Source organism: Prionailurus viverrinus, chromosome A2 (genome assembly GCF_022837055.1).
Source record: "Prionailurus viverrinus isolate Anna chromosome A2, UM_Priviv_1.0, whole genome shotgun sequence".
NCBI classification, from domain to species: Eukaryota; Metazoa; Chordata; class Mammalia; order Carnivora; family Felidae; genus Prionailurus; species Prionailurus viverrinus.
In genome coordinates, this window is record NC_062562.1 from 24,680,844 (window position 1) to 24,697,780 (window position 16,937).

General features: G+C 36.2%; 1 protein-coding gene across 4 annotated transcripts in view; it reads left to right on the forward strand.

The window, feature by feature from the left end:
* The window catches only part of APPL1 (adaptor protein, phosphotyrosine interacting with PH domain and leucine zipper 1), a 55,205-nt gene that overhangs the window by 25,305 nt on the left and 12,963 nt on the right, over positions 1–16,937 (forward strand). For 2 of the 4 annotated variants that reach the window (XM_047849474.1, XM_047849478.1), the window contains 9 exons: positions 1,826–1,917; positions 2,572–2,754; positions 4,459–4,511; positions 5,079–5,253; positions 5,569–5,605; positions 6,221–6,367; positions 6,946–6,996; positions 7,285–7,374; positions 8,390–11,983. In XM_047849474.1, coding sequence (XP_047705430.1) covers positions 1,826–1,917; positions 2,572–2,754; positions 4,459–4,511; positions 5,079–5,253; positions 5,569–5,605; positions 6,221–6,367; positions 6,946–6,996; positions 7,285–7,374; positions 8,390–8,536 — 975 coding nt within the window. In that variant the 3' untranslated portion in view covers positions 8,537–11,983. Of the gene's footprint in view, positions 1–1,825; positions 1,918–2,571; positions 2,755–4,458; positions 4,512–5,078; positions 5,254–5,568; positions 5,606–6,220; positions 6,368–6,945; positions 6,997–7,284; positions 7,375–8,389; positions 11,984–16,937 lie in introns of those variants that run through there. The other 2 variants (XM_047849477.1, XM_047849476.1) reach the window with 1 other exon arrangement.

Genomic DNA, 16,937 nt, shown 5'->3' on the forward strand with positions numbered 1-16,937 from the left:
GTATTCAGCCTGAACTCTGTTTTGCCACATACACTTTGAGTAGCAAGGGTATCAAGCCAGATGAACTTCCATGTAGGTGCAATCCAGATATACAGGCAGAACCCAGAGAACTGTGGAAGGAAACAAGTGGGTCCATACTACAATGTAGTTGGGAAAAGACTTGGTTTAGGAAAGGAGCTGTGTGTCCTCTGCCAGTCTTGGTGGGCCCAGTTGTTCTGTGAACCTGGCCGCCTCCAGGACACCTCAAGGCTGTGCAGTACTGATAATTTGAGTTGAGGCAGAACAGGGCTGATTTCTTTAGGAAGCCCTCACTTTTTTAAGTCTTAAACTGTTGTTGGATAATAGTTGATTCGACAGGGGTGTCTGGGAACATGTAGGAGGCCATTACAATAATTAAGGGATGAGCTGAGGGTCTGGACACTCTGGTAACTAAGAGAAGAGAGAAGAAATGATACATTGTAGAAACAGGTGAAAAGACATTGACTAGAGTAGTTACTAACTGACCAATAGAAAGGATGAAGGAGATGAATTAAAGATGACTTGCAGGTTTTAAGCTCAAGTGAATGGAAGAACAATTTGAAGAGTTCTGTTTTTATCATAATGGCTTTGAAATGCCACCCAAGACACCTAGGACTTAGATTCCTGGGAACAAGTTTTGAATAAAGAAACAGTATCTCATGATCTCCAAAATAGTAGTAACTTCTATTAGTTGTATAATAATTTTATGAGCCTAATCTGAGAAAATTAGTGCTAATTGTAGAGAAGCCTTTTGCTTGTAGTAATTAGATCTGTTGCCAGTCTAGCTTTTCCTTTCTGTTATGCTACTTGGGAGCAACAAAAAATTAAAATGGAAGTTGAATGATCTGTTAATACCTAGAGAATACGTGGTAAATACAGTGTTTGCATTTGAATAATTCAGGGTTATCTTACTTCCCCACAAGTTATCAGATCTCTAAATTTTAAGTAGTATTTTCCAGATTATCCAGAATTACTTTATCTGTGTTTAATGAGAGGAGAAATTCTGATCAACTTGTAGCATTGTCGTGATATTTTTGCTAACTATAAGACACAGAAATGCAAAAATGTTAAGTGACGATGGGGTTCCTGGGTGGCTCAGTCGGTTAAGCATTTGCCTTCCGCTCGGATCATGATCTCACGGTTCGTGGGTTTGAGCCCCACATCGGGCTCTCTGTTGTCAGTGCAGTCTGCTTTGGATCCTCTGTCCCCCTCTTTCTGCCTGAATAAGTAAACTTAAAATTTTTTTTTAAATGTTACATGATGTTTTTTCTAATGCAAATACTGTTTTATGTAGCCAGTGTTTGAAATATGAAGTTTAAAAATATTTCTTATAGGAAGCTTTCTTTCACATTTTGGTCCAAAAATGATAACTTCATCAGTTAATAAATATGTAGATGTTTCTGAGTGTAAATATATTTTGGAAGATCATGAAAACACTCACCTGTATAGTTATAAAAAATTTTAATAGTTTTGATATTTTCTGTTTGTTTCCTACTCTTAAATTTATTTATTTAGCAAATGTGTTGAGTACCTATATACTAGATGCTGTATTAGGTCTAACAATACAAACCTTAGTCTAGAAAATCTGGTAGTTAAATATTTAAAGACCTAGGTCTGTAAGAAGTAAGAGGAAGCTTATTATGTTATAAAGTTAATTATGTGTCTTAAGATGGAATGTGGAACTACTTTAGTAACTCCAATTTGCATTTTAAGTGTTACTCAAGAGCATTCTGACAATTCAGAGTTCTGTTCAAACTTTTGGTTTTCTTGCTTTACTAATTCTAGTCCTTTTTAAAAAACAAAATAGGAAATTGCTGCACGAGTAAATCAGTCGGCTTTGGAAGCGGTCACTCCTTCCCCATCTTTCCAGCAGAGGCATGAAAGTCTGCGCCCGGCAGGGTGAGTTACCAGACTTTTGGTTATTTAAAACTGTATGGGCTATTGGGGCGCCTGGGTGGCTCAGTCAGTTAGGTTTCCAACGCTTGGTTGGCTCAGATCATGATCTCACAGTTCATGAGATGAAGCCCCACACTGTGCTCTGTACTGACAGTGCACAGCCTGCTTGCGATTCTCTCTCTCCCTCTCTCTCTCTCCCTCCCTCCCTCCCTCCCTCCTCCCCTCCTCCCCTGCTCACCCGCTTGTTCTCTCTCTCTCAAAAATAAGTAAATAAACTTCAAAAAAAAAGTCTTAAAACTATATGGGCTATTGAAAGTGTTAGCAAAACACTTTGATTTTAGTAGTGCTACTTACGTTAGTACGAAATATGCCCCCCAGACATAGAAAATATATTTTCAAATTGGTAAATTTACCAGCGAGGATGCTAAATAAAAAATATTCCAAATTTTCCTAGTGTTTATCTCTAGAGTGAGGTCATTTATGTTTTTGAATTTAGTCATTGGAAAGAAAGAAGTCTGTTATTAAATAAGTAGCTGTGATTGTATATATTGAAATTTGTTCTGTTCCTCTTACTGACATAAAGTTTCTCATAGTTTGTATTTAATTTCCAAAAGAGAAAACTAAATGCAATGCCTTCTGGTTTTCTTCTGTGCTTAGACAATCTCGGCCACCGACAGCTCGAACCAGCAGCTCAGGATCCTTGGGATCTGAGTCCACAAATTTGGCTGCCCTCTCTCTAGATTCTCTTGTTGCCCCAGACACTCCAATACAGTTTGACATCATTTCTCCTGTGTGTGAAGATCAGCCTGGCCAGGCAAAAGCCTTTGGCCAGGGAGGCAGGTGGGTGATGGCATCACAGTGATATGGTTCTATGGTCTATAAGGTTTATGATTCCATTTTTACAGTGTGCCTCATATATATATATATCAGCTGTGTTGTACTTTCTTTAATTACCTAATTTTGGTAGTTGATAAAGAATCATGTAGGTTTTTCTCTTTGTTTTCTGCCTCAAATAAGTGAAGGCAATTCAGTTTAAGAGAATTTTGAATTTTTTTTTGAGATTACTTAATTTTGAATTATTTATCTGCTTCTGGTATTTGCTCTTAAAATTGCAGAAGAAAGCTAACAGTCCATTCTTTAGGTCACGACAATATTTCAGAAATTCTTGAGGGGCGCCTGGGTGGGCTCAATCAATTAAGTGCCCGACTTCAGCTAAGGTCATAGTCTTGTGGTTTGGGTCCCACGTTGGTCTCTCTGCTGTCAGCACAGAGCTTGCTTCGGATCCTCTGTCTCCCTCTCCCTCTGTGCCTCCCGCAACTCTCTCTCTCTCTCTTTCTCTCTCAAAAAATAAAAATAAAAAAAAAGGAAAAATATCATCTTGAGTCAGAGTAAGAAATCTCCTGGGGCATCTGGGTGGCTCAGTTGGTTAAGTGTCTGACTTCGGCTCAGGTCATGATCTCACAGTCCATGAGTTCGAGCCCTATGTCGGGCTCTGTGCTGACAGCTCAGAGCCTGGAGCCTGTTTCAGATTCTGTGTCTCCCTCTCTCTCTGCCCCTCCCCCACTCATGCTCTGTCTCTCTCTCAAAAATAAAAATAAACATTAAAAAAAAATCTCCAGGAAGGCACTAAATTCATGTTATGAATCATTAATAAGTCATCTTTTGTTTATAATAATGAGAAATATCAAATCTGTTAAAAAAATTTGTTTTTGGCTCTGGGATGAAGGAAATGTGACTTAAGGCAAATTTATTTAAGTAGGTTGGACACCTCATACATTGATTTGGATATACATGGCTATGACCAAGAAAAAATTTCTGTTTGATCATAGAAATCTACTTAGGATTTGATAGAATAGGTCAGACATGTATTATGGAGATCAATTTCATGTTATCTTCATGCCAATGTTATTTAAAACAACTTAGCTCTCTGTTTGTTTATAAAACTTATTTTCAGTTGTACTTTTCTTCCTTCATTGTGGGTGTGCCAAGAACCAAGCACCCTTAGGGGAGGTAGCTTCATCCCTACTTAGCTTTTCTTCTTGCATTCCTTTACATATGCCTTCAGAAATACAGGTTTAAAATTTAAAAATGTTCAAGTTAGCATAGTTAACTTGCAACATGTAATAAAGGACCTAAAAAGAGGTTTTTAAAATCCCAGGAAATCCTTGGCATTTTTCTTAGGTAGCTAAAATTGAAGCTAAATCGGCTGTTCCTTCCCCCCTTTATTTGAATTCAAGGTTTTCACAACATGGTTTATTAGGATGTTGGGGTGTGTGTGTGTCTGTCTATAGTTCATCCACATCTTCTAGAATGCAGCAGCTTTGAGTTCAGCCTGCTAAGTGTGAAGGTAGAGGCCTTTGTCAGAGTAAGGTGGTCATCAGTAGTGTACCTTGACAGGATCAGGCATTTTAGAGCTTTATAAAAAAATGTGTGTACAAGTTTTTGTGACTCTTAGTTTTTAACTCCAGTTTCAATGATTGAGGTTTCTTCCATATGGCTCATGGTAACTGACCATTGGTTCATAATTTTTTAAAAACTTTTCAGGCGCACAAATCCATTTGGAGAATCTGGAGGAGGTACAAAATCTGAAACTGAAGGTAAAACAGATGTGCAGTATTCTTATATTTTAAAAATTCTCTGGTAAACTGTGTGAAGGATTTGTTTTTATTTATTCTGATGTATGCTGTTTTAATGGTACATTTACTTCATAGCTTTCTTTTTGCTCATAGTACACTCAAAGCAACAGAACTTAATCAGGCTTAAAGATTTCATTAAAATTCTATAATATCATACTTCTGACCTCGTAGTCAAATTCTCAATAGCTGTCCTTTAAGTTTTTCCTAGCAGTTCATGTTTTCTTCTGCTAACTGGAGCATGACTTTTTTTTCTTTTTGCAGTAACTATTTATTTTGATACATTTCAAGCTTACAGCAAAGGTATAAGAATAGTACAAGAACCACCTATTGTTGAAGCAGAACCTTTTGCTGTTTGAATTTGAGACCTTAATTTTCTTATAACATGAACACTGTAGTTAGGAGTAATTTGTAAATACTTCTACTAGGTTGTATTTTTTACTACAAAATCTAAAAGGTGACAGTGTGTTTTATTCTTAGGAAGAGATATGTGGAATTTAGAAATATATAATGTATCTTGTTCTTTTGTAGATTCTATTCTTCATCAGTTATTTATTGTCCGATTTCTTGGTTCCATGGAGGTGAAATCAGATGACAATCCAGATGTTGTTTATGAAACAATGCGGCAAATTTTAGCTGCCCGGGCCATCCATAACATCTTTCGTATGACAGAGTCACATTTATTAGTCACTTGTGATTGTTTAAAGTAAGTAATGACCTTCCCCTTAAAAAACTGTGCAAAAAATGGGGCGCCTGGGTGGCTCAGTCGGTTAAGTATCCGACTTCAGCTCAGGTCATGATCTCGCTGTTTGTGAGTTCGAGTTCTGCGTCGGGCTCTGTGCTGACAGCTCGGAGTCTGGAACCTGCTTTGGGTTCTGTGTCTCCCTCTTTCTCTGCCCCTCCCCTGCTTGTGCTCTGTCTCTGTCTCTCAAAAATGAATAAATGTAAAAAAAAAAAAAAAAACTGTACAAAAAGTTTAATTTCAGCTTAATTAAAATGTTTTCCAAAATTTTAATTATAGGTTAATTGATCCACAGACACAAGTTACAAGGCTCACGGTGAGTTCGGCATGTTTAAAGCTTTATTCGAAATCCCTCTGTGCACATACACATGTGTATCTTTATAATAATTCTGAACCTATATATTGAAATATGGTAGTAATTATGATTGGCTAAGTTATAATTAAGCTGATGGTGGACATCTTCCCCCATAAAGTTATAATTGAACATTCCATGCAACTTAAAGAATTGTGCAATCTGCTGTGATACTTAGGTTTTCTTAGGATATGATATATGCTGCCTGGTTAAGGGATAAACACAGGAGGAATTAAAAGGTGAACATGATTGAGTTTATAGTTATCTAGGTTGAAATAGTTGCAAGTATATGCTCTTATTTAATCATTTAATAATATAGAGCATTTTTGTTATTCTATTTGTTATTGTAAAATGTGTAAATGACTAATAAATTCAGCATTCAACAACCTCTTATTCTGCCTGGTAATCCAAACCAAATATGACATTTTTGTTCTTGTATTGCCACGTTGTTAAAAAAAAAAAAATTGGCTCTAATGTTCTGTTTATGATATAACTTAGTAATTGAGTTTGTTATGTATAAGAGTGCAGTTGTAAGTGTTTGAAAAATCTCATGTTTGCTTCTGATGTTTTCTTTGGCAGTTTCCATTACCCAGTGTAGTTTTGTATGCTACACACCAGGAAAATAAAAGGCTTTTTGGATTTGTTCTTCGGACATCAGGGGGCAGAAGTGAAAGTAATCTGTCATCAGTCTGCTACATATTTGAATCAAACAATGAGGGGGAAAAGGTATACATTGCCTTTCAAAATGTGTTTAGGTTGTGAAATATGTATCATAGTCAAAGTTCTTAGTAAGATTTCTGGAAAAAACTGCCAAAGTTGGCCTACTTCAGCAGAGTTGTTTGACCAAAGCCCGTTGCTCTGAAGGTATCTGAGCCGATATGTTGGGCCTTCTGACTTACAGACCTGTGTCTTCCCTGGCCATTGAGGGCTAGTGCAGTCTTCTGGCCTCATCCCTTACTCGGGGACTGCAGTATATTCCCGCAATCAGCCTTTTCCAGATGTCTTCAGCTTAGAACAGCATCAGCATCTGCTTAGTTCTCTGCAAACCTTAGCATCTCAGTAATGAATTTGAGATAACCGGAAGGTGGGTGTGTGAAAGAGGCGAGACGCAGCAGCGGAAACTCAGACTCTGAAGAAAATACACAGGTGCTTCGTTTGGGGACTGAAACATTCTTAAATCAGGTTTTGTCTGAAGCAGTGCCTTATAATGAGTTGTAAATCTAGTTGCACCAGCCATTTGGATACTTGAAATTATAACTTTGAATGAGAACTGGCTGAGTTTTTCCTATTTTTTCCCCTTTTAGATTTGTGATTCTGTTGGACTGGCAAAACAGATAGCTTTGCATGCAGAACTGGTAAGAATCTAAGATACTTACTAATTATCCAAGAATGTTATCTAAAGTAATATAAGATCTTTCATATTAGCAAGTAAATAAAATGATTTTGCTGTGCAAGGTTATCAGTGGATACTATTGCTGATGCAGTATTTAGAATTTGGATAAATGACTAAGAATGTATATTTTTAGTGTGCTTTCATGTAAATATAAAAATATGAAAAGGTTACAAAGGCCATATGAATTGAAAAGTCTAAAATTTAAAGTTCTTCATATTTAATTCATTAGTTGTACTTATCTGTGTTTTAGGATCGTAGGGCATCGGAAAAACAAAAGGAAATAGAGAGGGTAAAAGAGAAACAACAGAAAGAACTCAGTAAACAAAAACAAATCGAAAAGGTATGTAGTCCTAGTATCTAGATCTTTTTTGATACGATGTTTATGAAGTTTCCTTAATTCAGCACTGTGACTTTCAGGTTGGAATTTCCAAATGAAATTCTGTTTCTGCTTCCTCAGCCACTTCATAATCAGATGATTCATAGCGCAGCAGAAAAGGAAGACATCTGTCTTCTGATAGGATGTTTACGTTATAGTTACCGATGTGTCGTCGACTTGCTGTTTAGCAAACATACCAGAACTTATATTTCCATATTCCAGCGAAGTTTGTTGCTATCAAAGCAGGTCTTTTGAGAGGCTGTGTGTATATAGACTTAACTGCCATTGCTGGAAGCTGTGTTGGCCTCCAGGAATATCCAGGAAATATTTATGTAAATATTTAATGTTACCAGCAGTGTCAAATCATTGTCCATCCAACAGGATAATTTTAAGTTAGGCAAGTTTCAGAGCAAAATCTGGAAAATGCATTAGATGGTGATACATGAGATTGTCAGACCCAGTTATGGGTGGTGGCAGTAGCAACAGAAAAGAGAAATTTGCGGGATACTTAATGAGCACAGATCAGCAGGAATTGGGAATTGATTGGACTTATGGACAAAGGAGAGGGACGTGACGATGACACTGAAGTTGAGGCTTCCTTGCTAGGTTAGGCTGAGGAGGGCAATGGCTGATTTAGCAAGGTAAGTTGGACAGAGAGGTGGAAGGGAAGGGCTCTGGAGTGATCCATTGTGAGCCATTTGGTGTGGTATGTAGTGAAAGATAACCATGGTCTGAATGTTGTTAGCCATAGAAATGGAGAAGAGGGAAATGTTGGCTTTTACAGGATTTCTAAAATGGTGCCAAATTTCACTTTGGTGTTGCACTGGTTGTGTGTAGCCTTTGTTTTCAGTAAGTTGCCAGAATTATGCATACATGTTCATGACAGAAAGATTGAGCAGCTCTCAAGTACATATTTTAAATGCATAGTTTTGCATTTGATTGCAAACAAACTTAGTTTCTTTTCTGTCTTTTCTACTAGGACTTAGAAGAACAAAGTCGGTTGATAGCTGCTTCCAGTAGACCAAACCAAGCCAGTAGTGAGGGGCAGTTTGTTGTCCTTAGCAGTAGCCAGTCAGAAGAGAGTGATTTGGGAGAAGAAGGAAAGAAAAGAGAGTCAGAAGCATGAACTTATCCTTGCTTTTTGGTTGGTATTACCCCCCTTGGAATTTATTGACGGTTTCTGTGGTTCAATGGCACAAGGTAACAACTTTGTTGATATACCAAGGAGACTAAAGTTTATATTTACCTGTTTTAACTTCATTTTTTAAAATAAGATTGACCTTGACCACTTAGGTATGCACTGTTTTTTTTTTTTCCTTAAAAATGATATACTATGCAGTAACATCAAATTCTACATGTCTAAAAGAAACCTGTTCATCTCCTTGAAGTAGATTGCTGAGGAATTAACACTTGTTCAAGCCTTTTTTCCTTCAAATTGTGAACTTCTTGCGTTGTAATTGGCTGTGACCATAAGAAACCATTTATTCTTCAGCTTCAGATATTCATGGATATGCTTCCTCTTCTCATTAGGAACATTTTTGCTGGCAGTGAGGAAGCTTTCAACTGAATCGGTTCAAAACCTTTATACAGAGAATTCTACAAGTTTGCAAATATTTTAACTATTAAATGTGCAATAGAACTTTTGTAAAGTAATTAGAAAAAAGATTTTAGGCTTAAGGTTTCAAATTGTGGCAGGTGGTACTGTGATTTCAGGGCACTTTCTGGGATTGCTCACATTTCTCTGATGTATGACACCTGATGCCAGTGGGAAAGAAGCTTAAGTGTCTTCAGTTCAGGATTGATACATCCCTTGGCATTTAATTATCTTATTCTTAGTTCTCAGGTTGGAACTTGAATTATTGCTGCAGAGCAGTAATGGTTAAAATAAGATTTTGGAATTTATTAAAAGGGATTTTTTTGTTCAAGTACATTTTAGATTAGGACTTAAAATGTAAAGATATTATTGTTACAGGATAATACATCATATTTTCTGCATTGCGTGAAATAATTTTTATTGAAAATCAAGTGACATTTCAAAAGAAATTCTATAACGGTTGTTGCCTGCTTAAAGTAAAAATGCCCAGAGTTTAGTTTAGAAAATGTAATCTTTTAAATTTCAGACTGATATGCACAGTATTTTCATAATTCCATGTTTTGATAAAATACTGATCACCACTTTATATCCACAAAGGCAAATAACTAATATATGAGAATAGAATAATTTGCACTAGTTATTGTACATACTTCTACTCTTCAAATGCATAAAAGGTCTAATTCTATGAAATATTGAAAGGAAATTGAATGTTCGGTATAAGAGAGTTGACCAAGGAAGGATTTTAGCCTAGTGCCAAGGTTAAATGATACTTCCCTGCTGCCTCCCTCTATGTCAAAACTTGATTTTTTTTCTTTACTCAGATTTTTAACATTGCTGATAGAAATTATGTTCCTTTGTTTCACGTGTAAAACTATATAGAGACAGGTTAATTATATTGAGTAAAATAGTCACATAACTAAAATTTTCAAGAGATTTGCCAGCCACTAAGACTAATTTTACAAGGGGAAAAGCCCTTTGTTCTTTGATATAGTTGTGTTAGTCCTGAATTTAGAAGCAGCATCTGTTTTAGCTCTCACAATATAGTGTGGCTGTTTCACACGGTATGCACCCTGTTTTCTGTGGAAGGGAATAATTATATCTAGGATCATGATATTCTTTTTATCCATGTGCCAAATGGGAATAATGATTACTTGATAATCATTATTTTGAAGCCTTATGTTACCAAAACAGATAGTAAAAAAGTAGAAATTTACAGAATACTTTCTGAAGACAGTTGATTTTGTGCTTGCTAAATGGGAATGCTTTCTTGATAGTTTGTGTGTCATTCCTTTGGTAGAAGTCGAAATTTCTGTGGTCAGCACTTGATTTAGCCATGGCAGGTCTGGCTTTTAAGACCCTTCTGAGAATTAGTAAGCTCTCTGTTTCATTAAGTCTTTTGTTTATACTATTCAGTTGTTGCCTCACTTGGTTCAGATGAAACTTGTCACCCTACAAGGAAGGTGGTTAGCATTAGGGGCAGTTTTACGAGCTGGCGCTTTGCACAGTAACTAAGTGCTGCCCTTTGTTAGTACTCTGGGTCAAAGTGAAGGCTAAAGTTAAAGGCACTGGCAGACTTAGGTAGTTCCTTTTAAGTCATGTTTTGACAGGAATTTCCTCAATAATACACCTATGTCCACAGATCAGACCAAAGAGCATTCCAACACCAAATCGAAGTTATTATGTGGGATTAACAATTTTAGATATTTCAACTTTTGTTCCATTGCTCTAGAACTATGTGAACTATTCCATACTACAGATATTTAAGCATCAACTTTAAGAAACTCTCCTTTTTGTTTGACGAAGGCTGCCCATGGGTTTCTGCATAATGTTAAAGCTGATCTTGGTCTGTAACCCTTTGAAATCCCTTCTGGCTCTTGGATGCTTTGGTGGTGATTGAATTAGAATTTGGGATAGCTTTCTCAGATTCATACTTATGCTTGATGGTTTTTAGAAATTAACAAAACTGATTCTTTAAAAGAAAAGAAACTAAGTCTACCTAATTCAGCTATGCATTCTGCTACCTATACAAACAGTACTTTTATAACTATGGTAATGAAATCAGTAGACAGGAAACTAAGTATTACTTCTCCCTTTCAAAATTTTAAAAACTTGCTAACAAGGGACTGGACAAAGTTCCCAAGGCCAGTCTTGTTTTTGCTATTTCTACAATGACTAGTATGTGTTTAATTTCAAAAGAATTCTCAGGCTCTAGGGGTGGTAAAATGATGTTTACCTTTATGCTTGGGAAAAGGGGGTAGGGTATGCGTAACACATTACATAACATATAATCCTGTGTGGTAAAGGCATCTGATGTTAATTTTGAGTTACATGTAGGAGCTACAAATATTTAAGATTTGAATCTTATAAATGCTGATAGACCCCAAGATCCCATGTATTGCTAAACCTTCTGCTACCTGAATTAATTAATAAAATGAAAATACTAACATTGGTTTTGACAACGACCTCCTAGCATTCAAACTGTACTTAAAATATTCAAACACACTGATTGTAGCAAGCAAGGCTTTCATTTTATTTTTTAGCAAGTTTGACTTACTCTTCTTTCATGAGATTTTGTTCTACATTAAGGACACACATTGAAACTGGAACTATACGACACTTTTAAACTAGTCTCTTGTGGCTTGTACTCATGTAATTTACTTCAGTTAATATGAGAACTGGGGATTAAGTTATAACTAATGTGCAAAACTGCTTTGTATATTTGGTGATTTTGTAATGTTAAGTGAATTGGTTAATTCTTATCTCACTGATACTATTAATCATGCATATATACAGTTAAAAATCATGCTACATTTCCTTTTAGAATTGAATTTGAAGAACTCAATTTTTATGTAATGGTGGTATACGTGTGGGGTGGAGAGCTTATTTTTTGTCAAAGTAGGTATTCTCTGACAAGGCTTCAGGAACTATGCTGTTAGAAGATTTTTAAAGTATAATAAAGTCCATGATTTTTGTATAGTCTTTTTTGTATGAGGTATTTGATATATACTCAATTTTATTTCTCTAACTCCAAATGATGCTTATGAAACAAATGGACTTTTTCTTAATATGTTATGACACTACAGTTACACATCTAGGCCCATTGCAATTCCATAACAGCTAAAACGAAAAAAAGCAGTCACTTACTGGGACATAACACTAATTCATCACTAGTGACTTCTTTCTTTTAGAAAAATAGATGTTTCAGGAATTACTCCTAGACATGTTACACACAACATATACCTGCTATATTCAAAGAAACAATTTAAAGGCGCAGGATACTGTGTACACCAGCTTAAGTGAGCTTGATGTGTAATTTTAATACTAATGCATATTCATCCCATGTGCTCTTTATACTTTCCTATAGCACTTATCAAGTTCTTTTCTTCCATTGGGAGTATCTGTTTTAATTCGTTTTGAGTTTTATAAAATGTATATACTTTTAGAAGGTCCAGGGAGTAGATAAAACTAACTTTAGAATTATGTATCTATGTGCATGTATATCCTAAATATATTTGTATATTGACATATCTATAATCCGCTACTCACTTAAAACAGACACCACAATTTGATTAAAAAAATAAAAATTAATGCCAGCTAATTTTGCAAGTTTGAATGTGAAAATCATATCATTAAAAGTAACTTTAAATCTGTGCTTACTGAATGTATAGCCATGAATCTCCACATCAGAAAGAAATTCTCTAACTTCAGTTTCCCTGAGATGACTATATTATGCAAAAAAAAAAAGTATACTAACACTAAACATACAAATAACAAGGCTATAGTTCACTGGGCCTGTGGTGAAAATGAACATCATCCTACCCATCACTCTGTTCTTGTTGTGCTATTGAAATGCTACACAGGTGTGGCTGAATGCATGTCTCTTCACTTTCCTCACTTTCCAAGTACAGAAACCTGTACTGGGGCGCCTGGGTGGCGCAGTCGGTTAAGCGTCCGACTTCAGCCAGGTCACGATCTCGCGGTCCGTGAGTTCGAGCCCCGCGTCAGGCTCTGGGCTGATAGCTCAGAGCCTGGAGCCTGTTTCCGATTCTGTGTCTCCCTCTCTCTCTGCCCCTCCCCCGTTCATGTTCTGTCTCTCTCTGTCCCAAAAAAAATAAATAAACGTTGAAAAAAAAAATTAAAAAAAAAAAAAAAAGAAACCTGTACTTACCTTCAGCACAGAATATACAGAAATAAAAATTTAACCTACATTCTATAACTGCTTTTATCACGTTTCTAAGAAGGAGGTTTATAGCAGTGTAGGTCTATGTCAGGAAGCAAGAAAAATCTCAAAACAGCCTAACCTTACACCTAAAGGAGTTAACAAAACAAAGCCAGCAGAAGGAAGGAAATAATAAAGATTAGACCAGAAATAAACGAATTGGAACAAAAACTAGATCACTGAAACCAGGAGCTGGTTCTTCTTTGAAAAGATCAACAAAATTGATAAACCTCTAGCCAGACTCATTAAAAAAAATAATAAATGAAATGAAAGAGAAGAAACCAAAACCACAGAAATACAATTGTAAGAATATATAAAAAATTAGAAAACCTAGAAGAAATAAATTCCTAGAAACATAATTTTACATAAAGCAGGAAGAAATAGAAAATTTGAACAGACCAATTACCAGCAAAGAAATTGCGTTAGTAATAACAACTTCCAACAAACAAAAGTCCAGGACCAGATGGCTCCACAGGTGAATTCTACCAAACATTTGAGAGTTAATGTCTACTCTAATCAAACTATTCCAAAAAATAGAAGAGAAAGGAAAACTTGCCAATTCATTCTATGAGGTCAGTATCACACTGATACCAAAACCAGATAAAAGACACCACCAAAAAAGTGAACTATGGGCCAGTATCTCTGATGAACATAGATGCAGAAATCCTCAACAAAATACTAGCATACTTGGGGCGCCTGGGTGGCGCAGTCGGTTAAGCGTCCGACTTCAGCCAGGTCACGATCTCGCGGTCCGTGAGTTTGAGCCCCGCGTCAGGCTCTGGGCTGATGGCTCAGAGCCTGGAGCCTGTTTCTGATTCTGTGTCTCCCTCTCTCTCTGCCCCTCCCCCCGTTCATGCTCTGTCTTTCTCTGTCCCAAAAATAAATAAACGTTGAAAAAAAAATTTTCAAAATACTAGCATACAGAACCCAACAATACATTAAGAAAATCATCATAATCAAGTGGGGTTTATTCCTAGGATGCAAGCGTGGTTCAGTATTCACAAATCAACATGATACATCGGTAAGAAAGGATAAAAGTCATATCATCTCAATAGATGCAGAAAAAGCATTTGACAAAGTAGGACATCCATTCATGACAAAAAAAAAAAACCCTCTACAAAGTAGGTCTAGAGGAAACATACCTCAACATAATAAAGGCCAAATATGAAAAATCCACAGTGAATTTCACATTCAGTGGGGAAAAACCAAGAGCTTTTCCCCAAGGTCAGGAACAAGACAATGATGTACAGTGTCCCCACTTTTATTCAACATAGTACTAAAGTCCTAGCCACAGTGCTTAGACAACAAAAAGAAATAAAAGGCATCCAAATTGGTAAAGAAGAAGTAAAACTTTCACTATTTGCAGATATATATAGAAAACCCTAAAGACTCCAGCAAAAGACTACTAGAACTGATAAATGAATTTAGTAAAGTCGCAGGATGCAAAATCAATGTACAGAAATCTGTTGCATTCCTATGCGTTAATAATGAAGCAACAGTAAGTGAAATTAAAAGAAAAAGAGGCAAAGAAACATACTCTTAACTATAGACAACAAACTGATGTGGTTACCAGAGGGGATTTGGGTGCAGGGATGGGTTAAATAGGTGATGGCGATTAAGGAGTGCACTTGTGATGAGCATTGGGTTTGGCAGTGTTGAATCACTAAATCCTACATGTGAAACTAATATTACACTATATGTTAACTGGAATTTTAATAAAAGCTTTTTAAAAATCCTTCCATTTGTAATTGCACCAAAAATAACAAACTATTTAGATACAAACTTAACCCAAAGAGGCGAAAGACCTGTACTCTGAAAACTATAAAACACTGATGAGAGAAATTGAGGATGACACAAAGAAATGGAAAGACATACCGTGCTCCTGGATTAGAAGAACAAATATTGTTAAAATCTCTATATTACCCAAAGCAATCTACAGATTTAATGCAACTGCTATCACAATACTAACAGCATTTTTCACGGAACTAGAACAAACCTAAAATTTGTATGGAACCACAGAAGACCTTGAATAGTCAAAGCTGTCTTGAAAAAACTGGAGGAATCACAGCTTCAGGCTTCAAGTTACCTTATAAAGCTATAGTAATCAAAACAGTATGGTACTGGCATAAAAATAGACACATAGCTCCATGGAACAGAATAGAAAATCCAGAAATAAACCTACAATTTTATGGCCAATCTTTTTTTTTTTAATCTCTGACAAAGGAGGCAAGAATATACAATGGGGAAAAATCTCTTCAACAAATGGTATTGGGAAAACTGGACCACGTTCTTACACCATACACAAATAAAATGGATTAAGGACCTAAATGTGAGACCTGAAACTATAAAAATCCCAGAAGAGAGCACAGGTAGTAATGTCTCTGACATCAGCCATAGCTACATTTTTCTAGATATGTCCCTGGAGGCAAGGGAAATCAAAGCAAAAAGATACTATTGGGATTACATCAAAATAAAAGTCTTCTGCACAGTGAAGGAAACAAACTGTCAAAACAAAAAGGCATCCAACCTACTGAATGAATGGGAGAAGATATTTGCAAATGACATATCTGATAAAGGGTTGTTCTCAAAATATATAAAGAACTGATACAACTCAACACCCAGGAAACAATCCAATTAAACAATGGGCAGAAGATATGAATACACATTTCTCCAAAGAAGACCTACAGATGGCCAGTAAACATGAAAAGATGCTCAACATCATCATCAGGGAGATGTAACTCAAAACTACAATGTGATATCTCACACCTGTCAGAATGGCCATATTAAAAAAACAAGAAACAAGTGTTGGCAAAGATGTGGAGAGAAAGGAATCCTCGTACAGTGTTGGTGGGAATGCAAACTGATGTAGTCACTTTGGAAAACAGTATGGAGTTTCCTCAAAAAGTTAAAAATAGAACTACCATATCCAGTAATCACACTACTGGGTATTACCCCCAAAATACAAGAACACTAATTGAAAGTGATACATGCACCCCTGTTTATTGCAGCATTATTTACAATAGCCAAATTATGGAAGCAGCCCAAGTGTCCACTAATAGAAGAATGGATAAAGAAATGGTATTCATACACAATGGAATATTATTTAGCCATAAAAAAGAAATGAAATCTTGCCATTTGCAATAACATGGATGGATCTAGAGAGTATAATGCTAAGCAAAATAAGTCAGAGAAAAATACCATACGATTTCATTTATACGTGGAATTTATGAAACAAAACAAATGAACATAGGGAAAGAGGGAGGCGAATCAAGAAACAGACTCTTAACTATAGAGAACTGATGGTTACCAGAGGGGATGTCAGTGAGGAGATGAATGAAACAGGTGATAAGGATTAAGGAGTGCACTTTTGATGAACACTGAGTGATGAATGTATAGAGTTGTTCAATCTCTGTATTGTATACCTGAAACGAATTTAACACTGTATGTTAAATACTAGAATTAAAAATTTTAAAATAATTTAAAAAGGGGCTCGTGGGTGGCTCAGTTGGTTAAGCGTCTGACTCTTGGTTTTGGCTCAGGTCATGATCTCATGGTTCATGAGTTCAAGCCCTACATTGAGCTCTGCGCTGACAGTGCAGAGCCTGCTTGTGATTCTCTTTCTCCCTCTCTCTGCTCCTCCCCTGCTCATGCTGCCTGTCTCTATCAAAAATAAACTTTAAAAAATAAATAATTTAATAAATACAGCTGCTATCA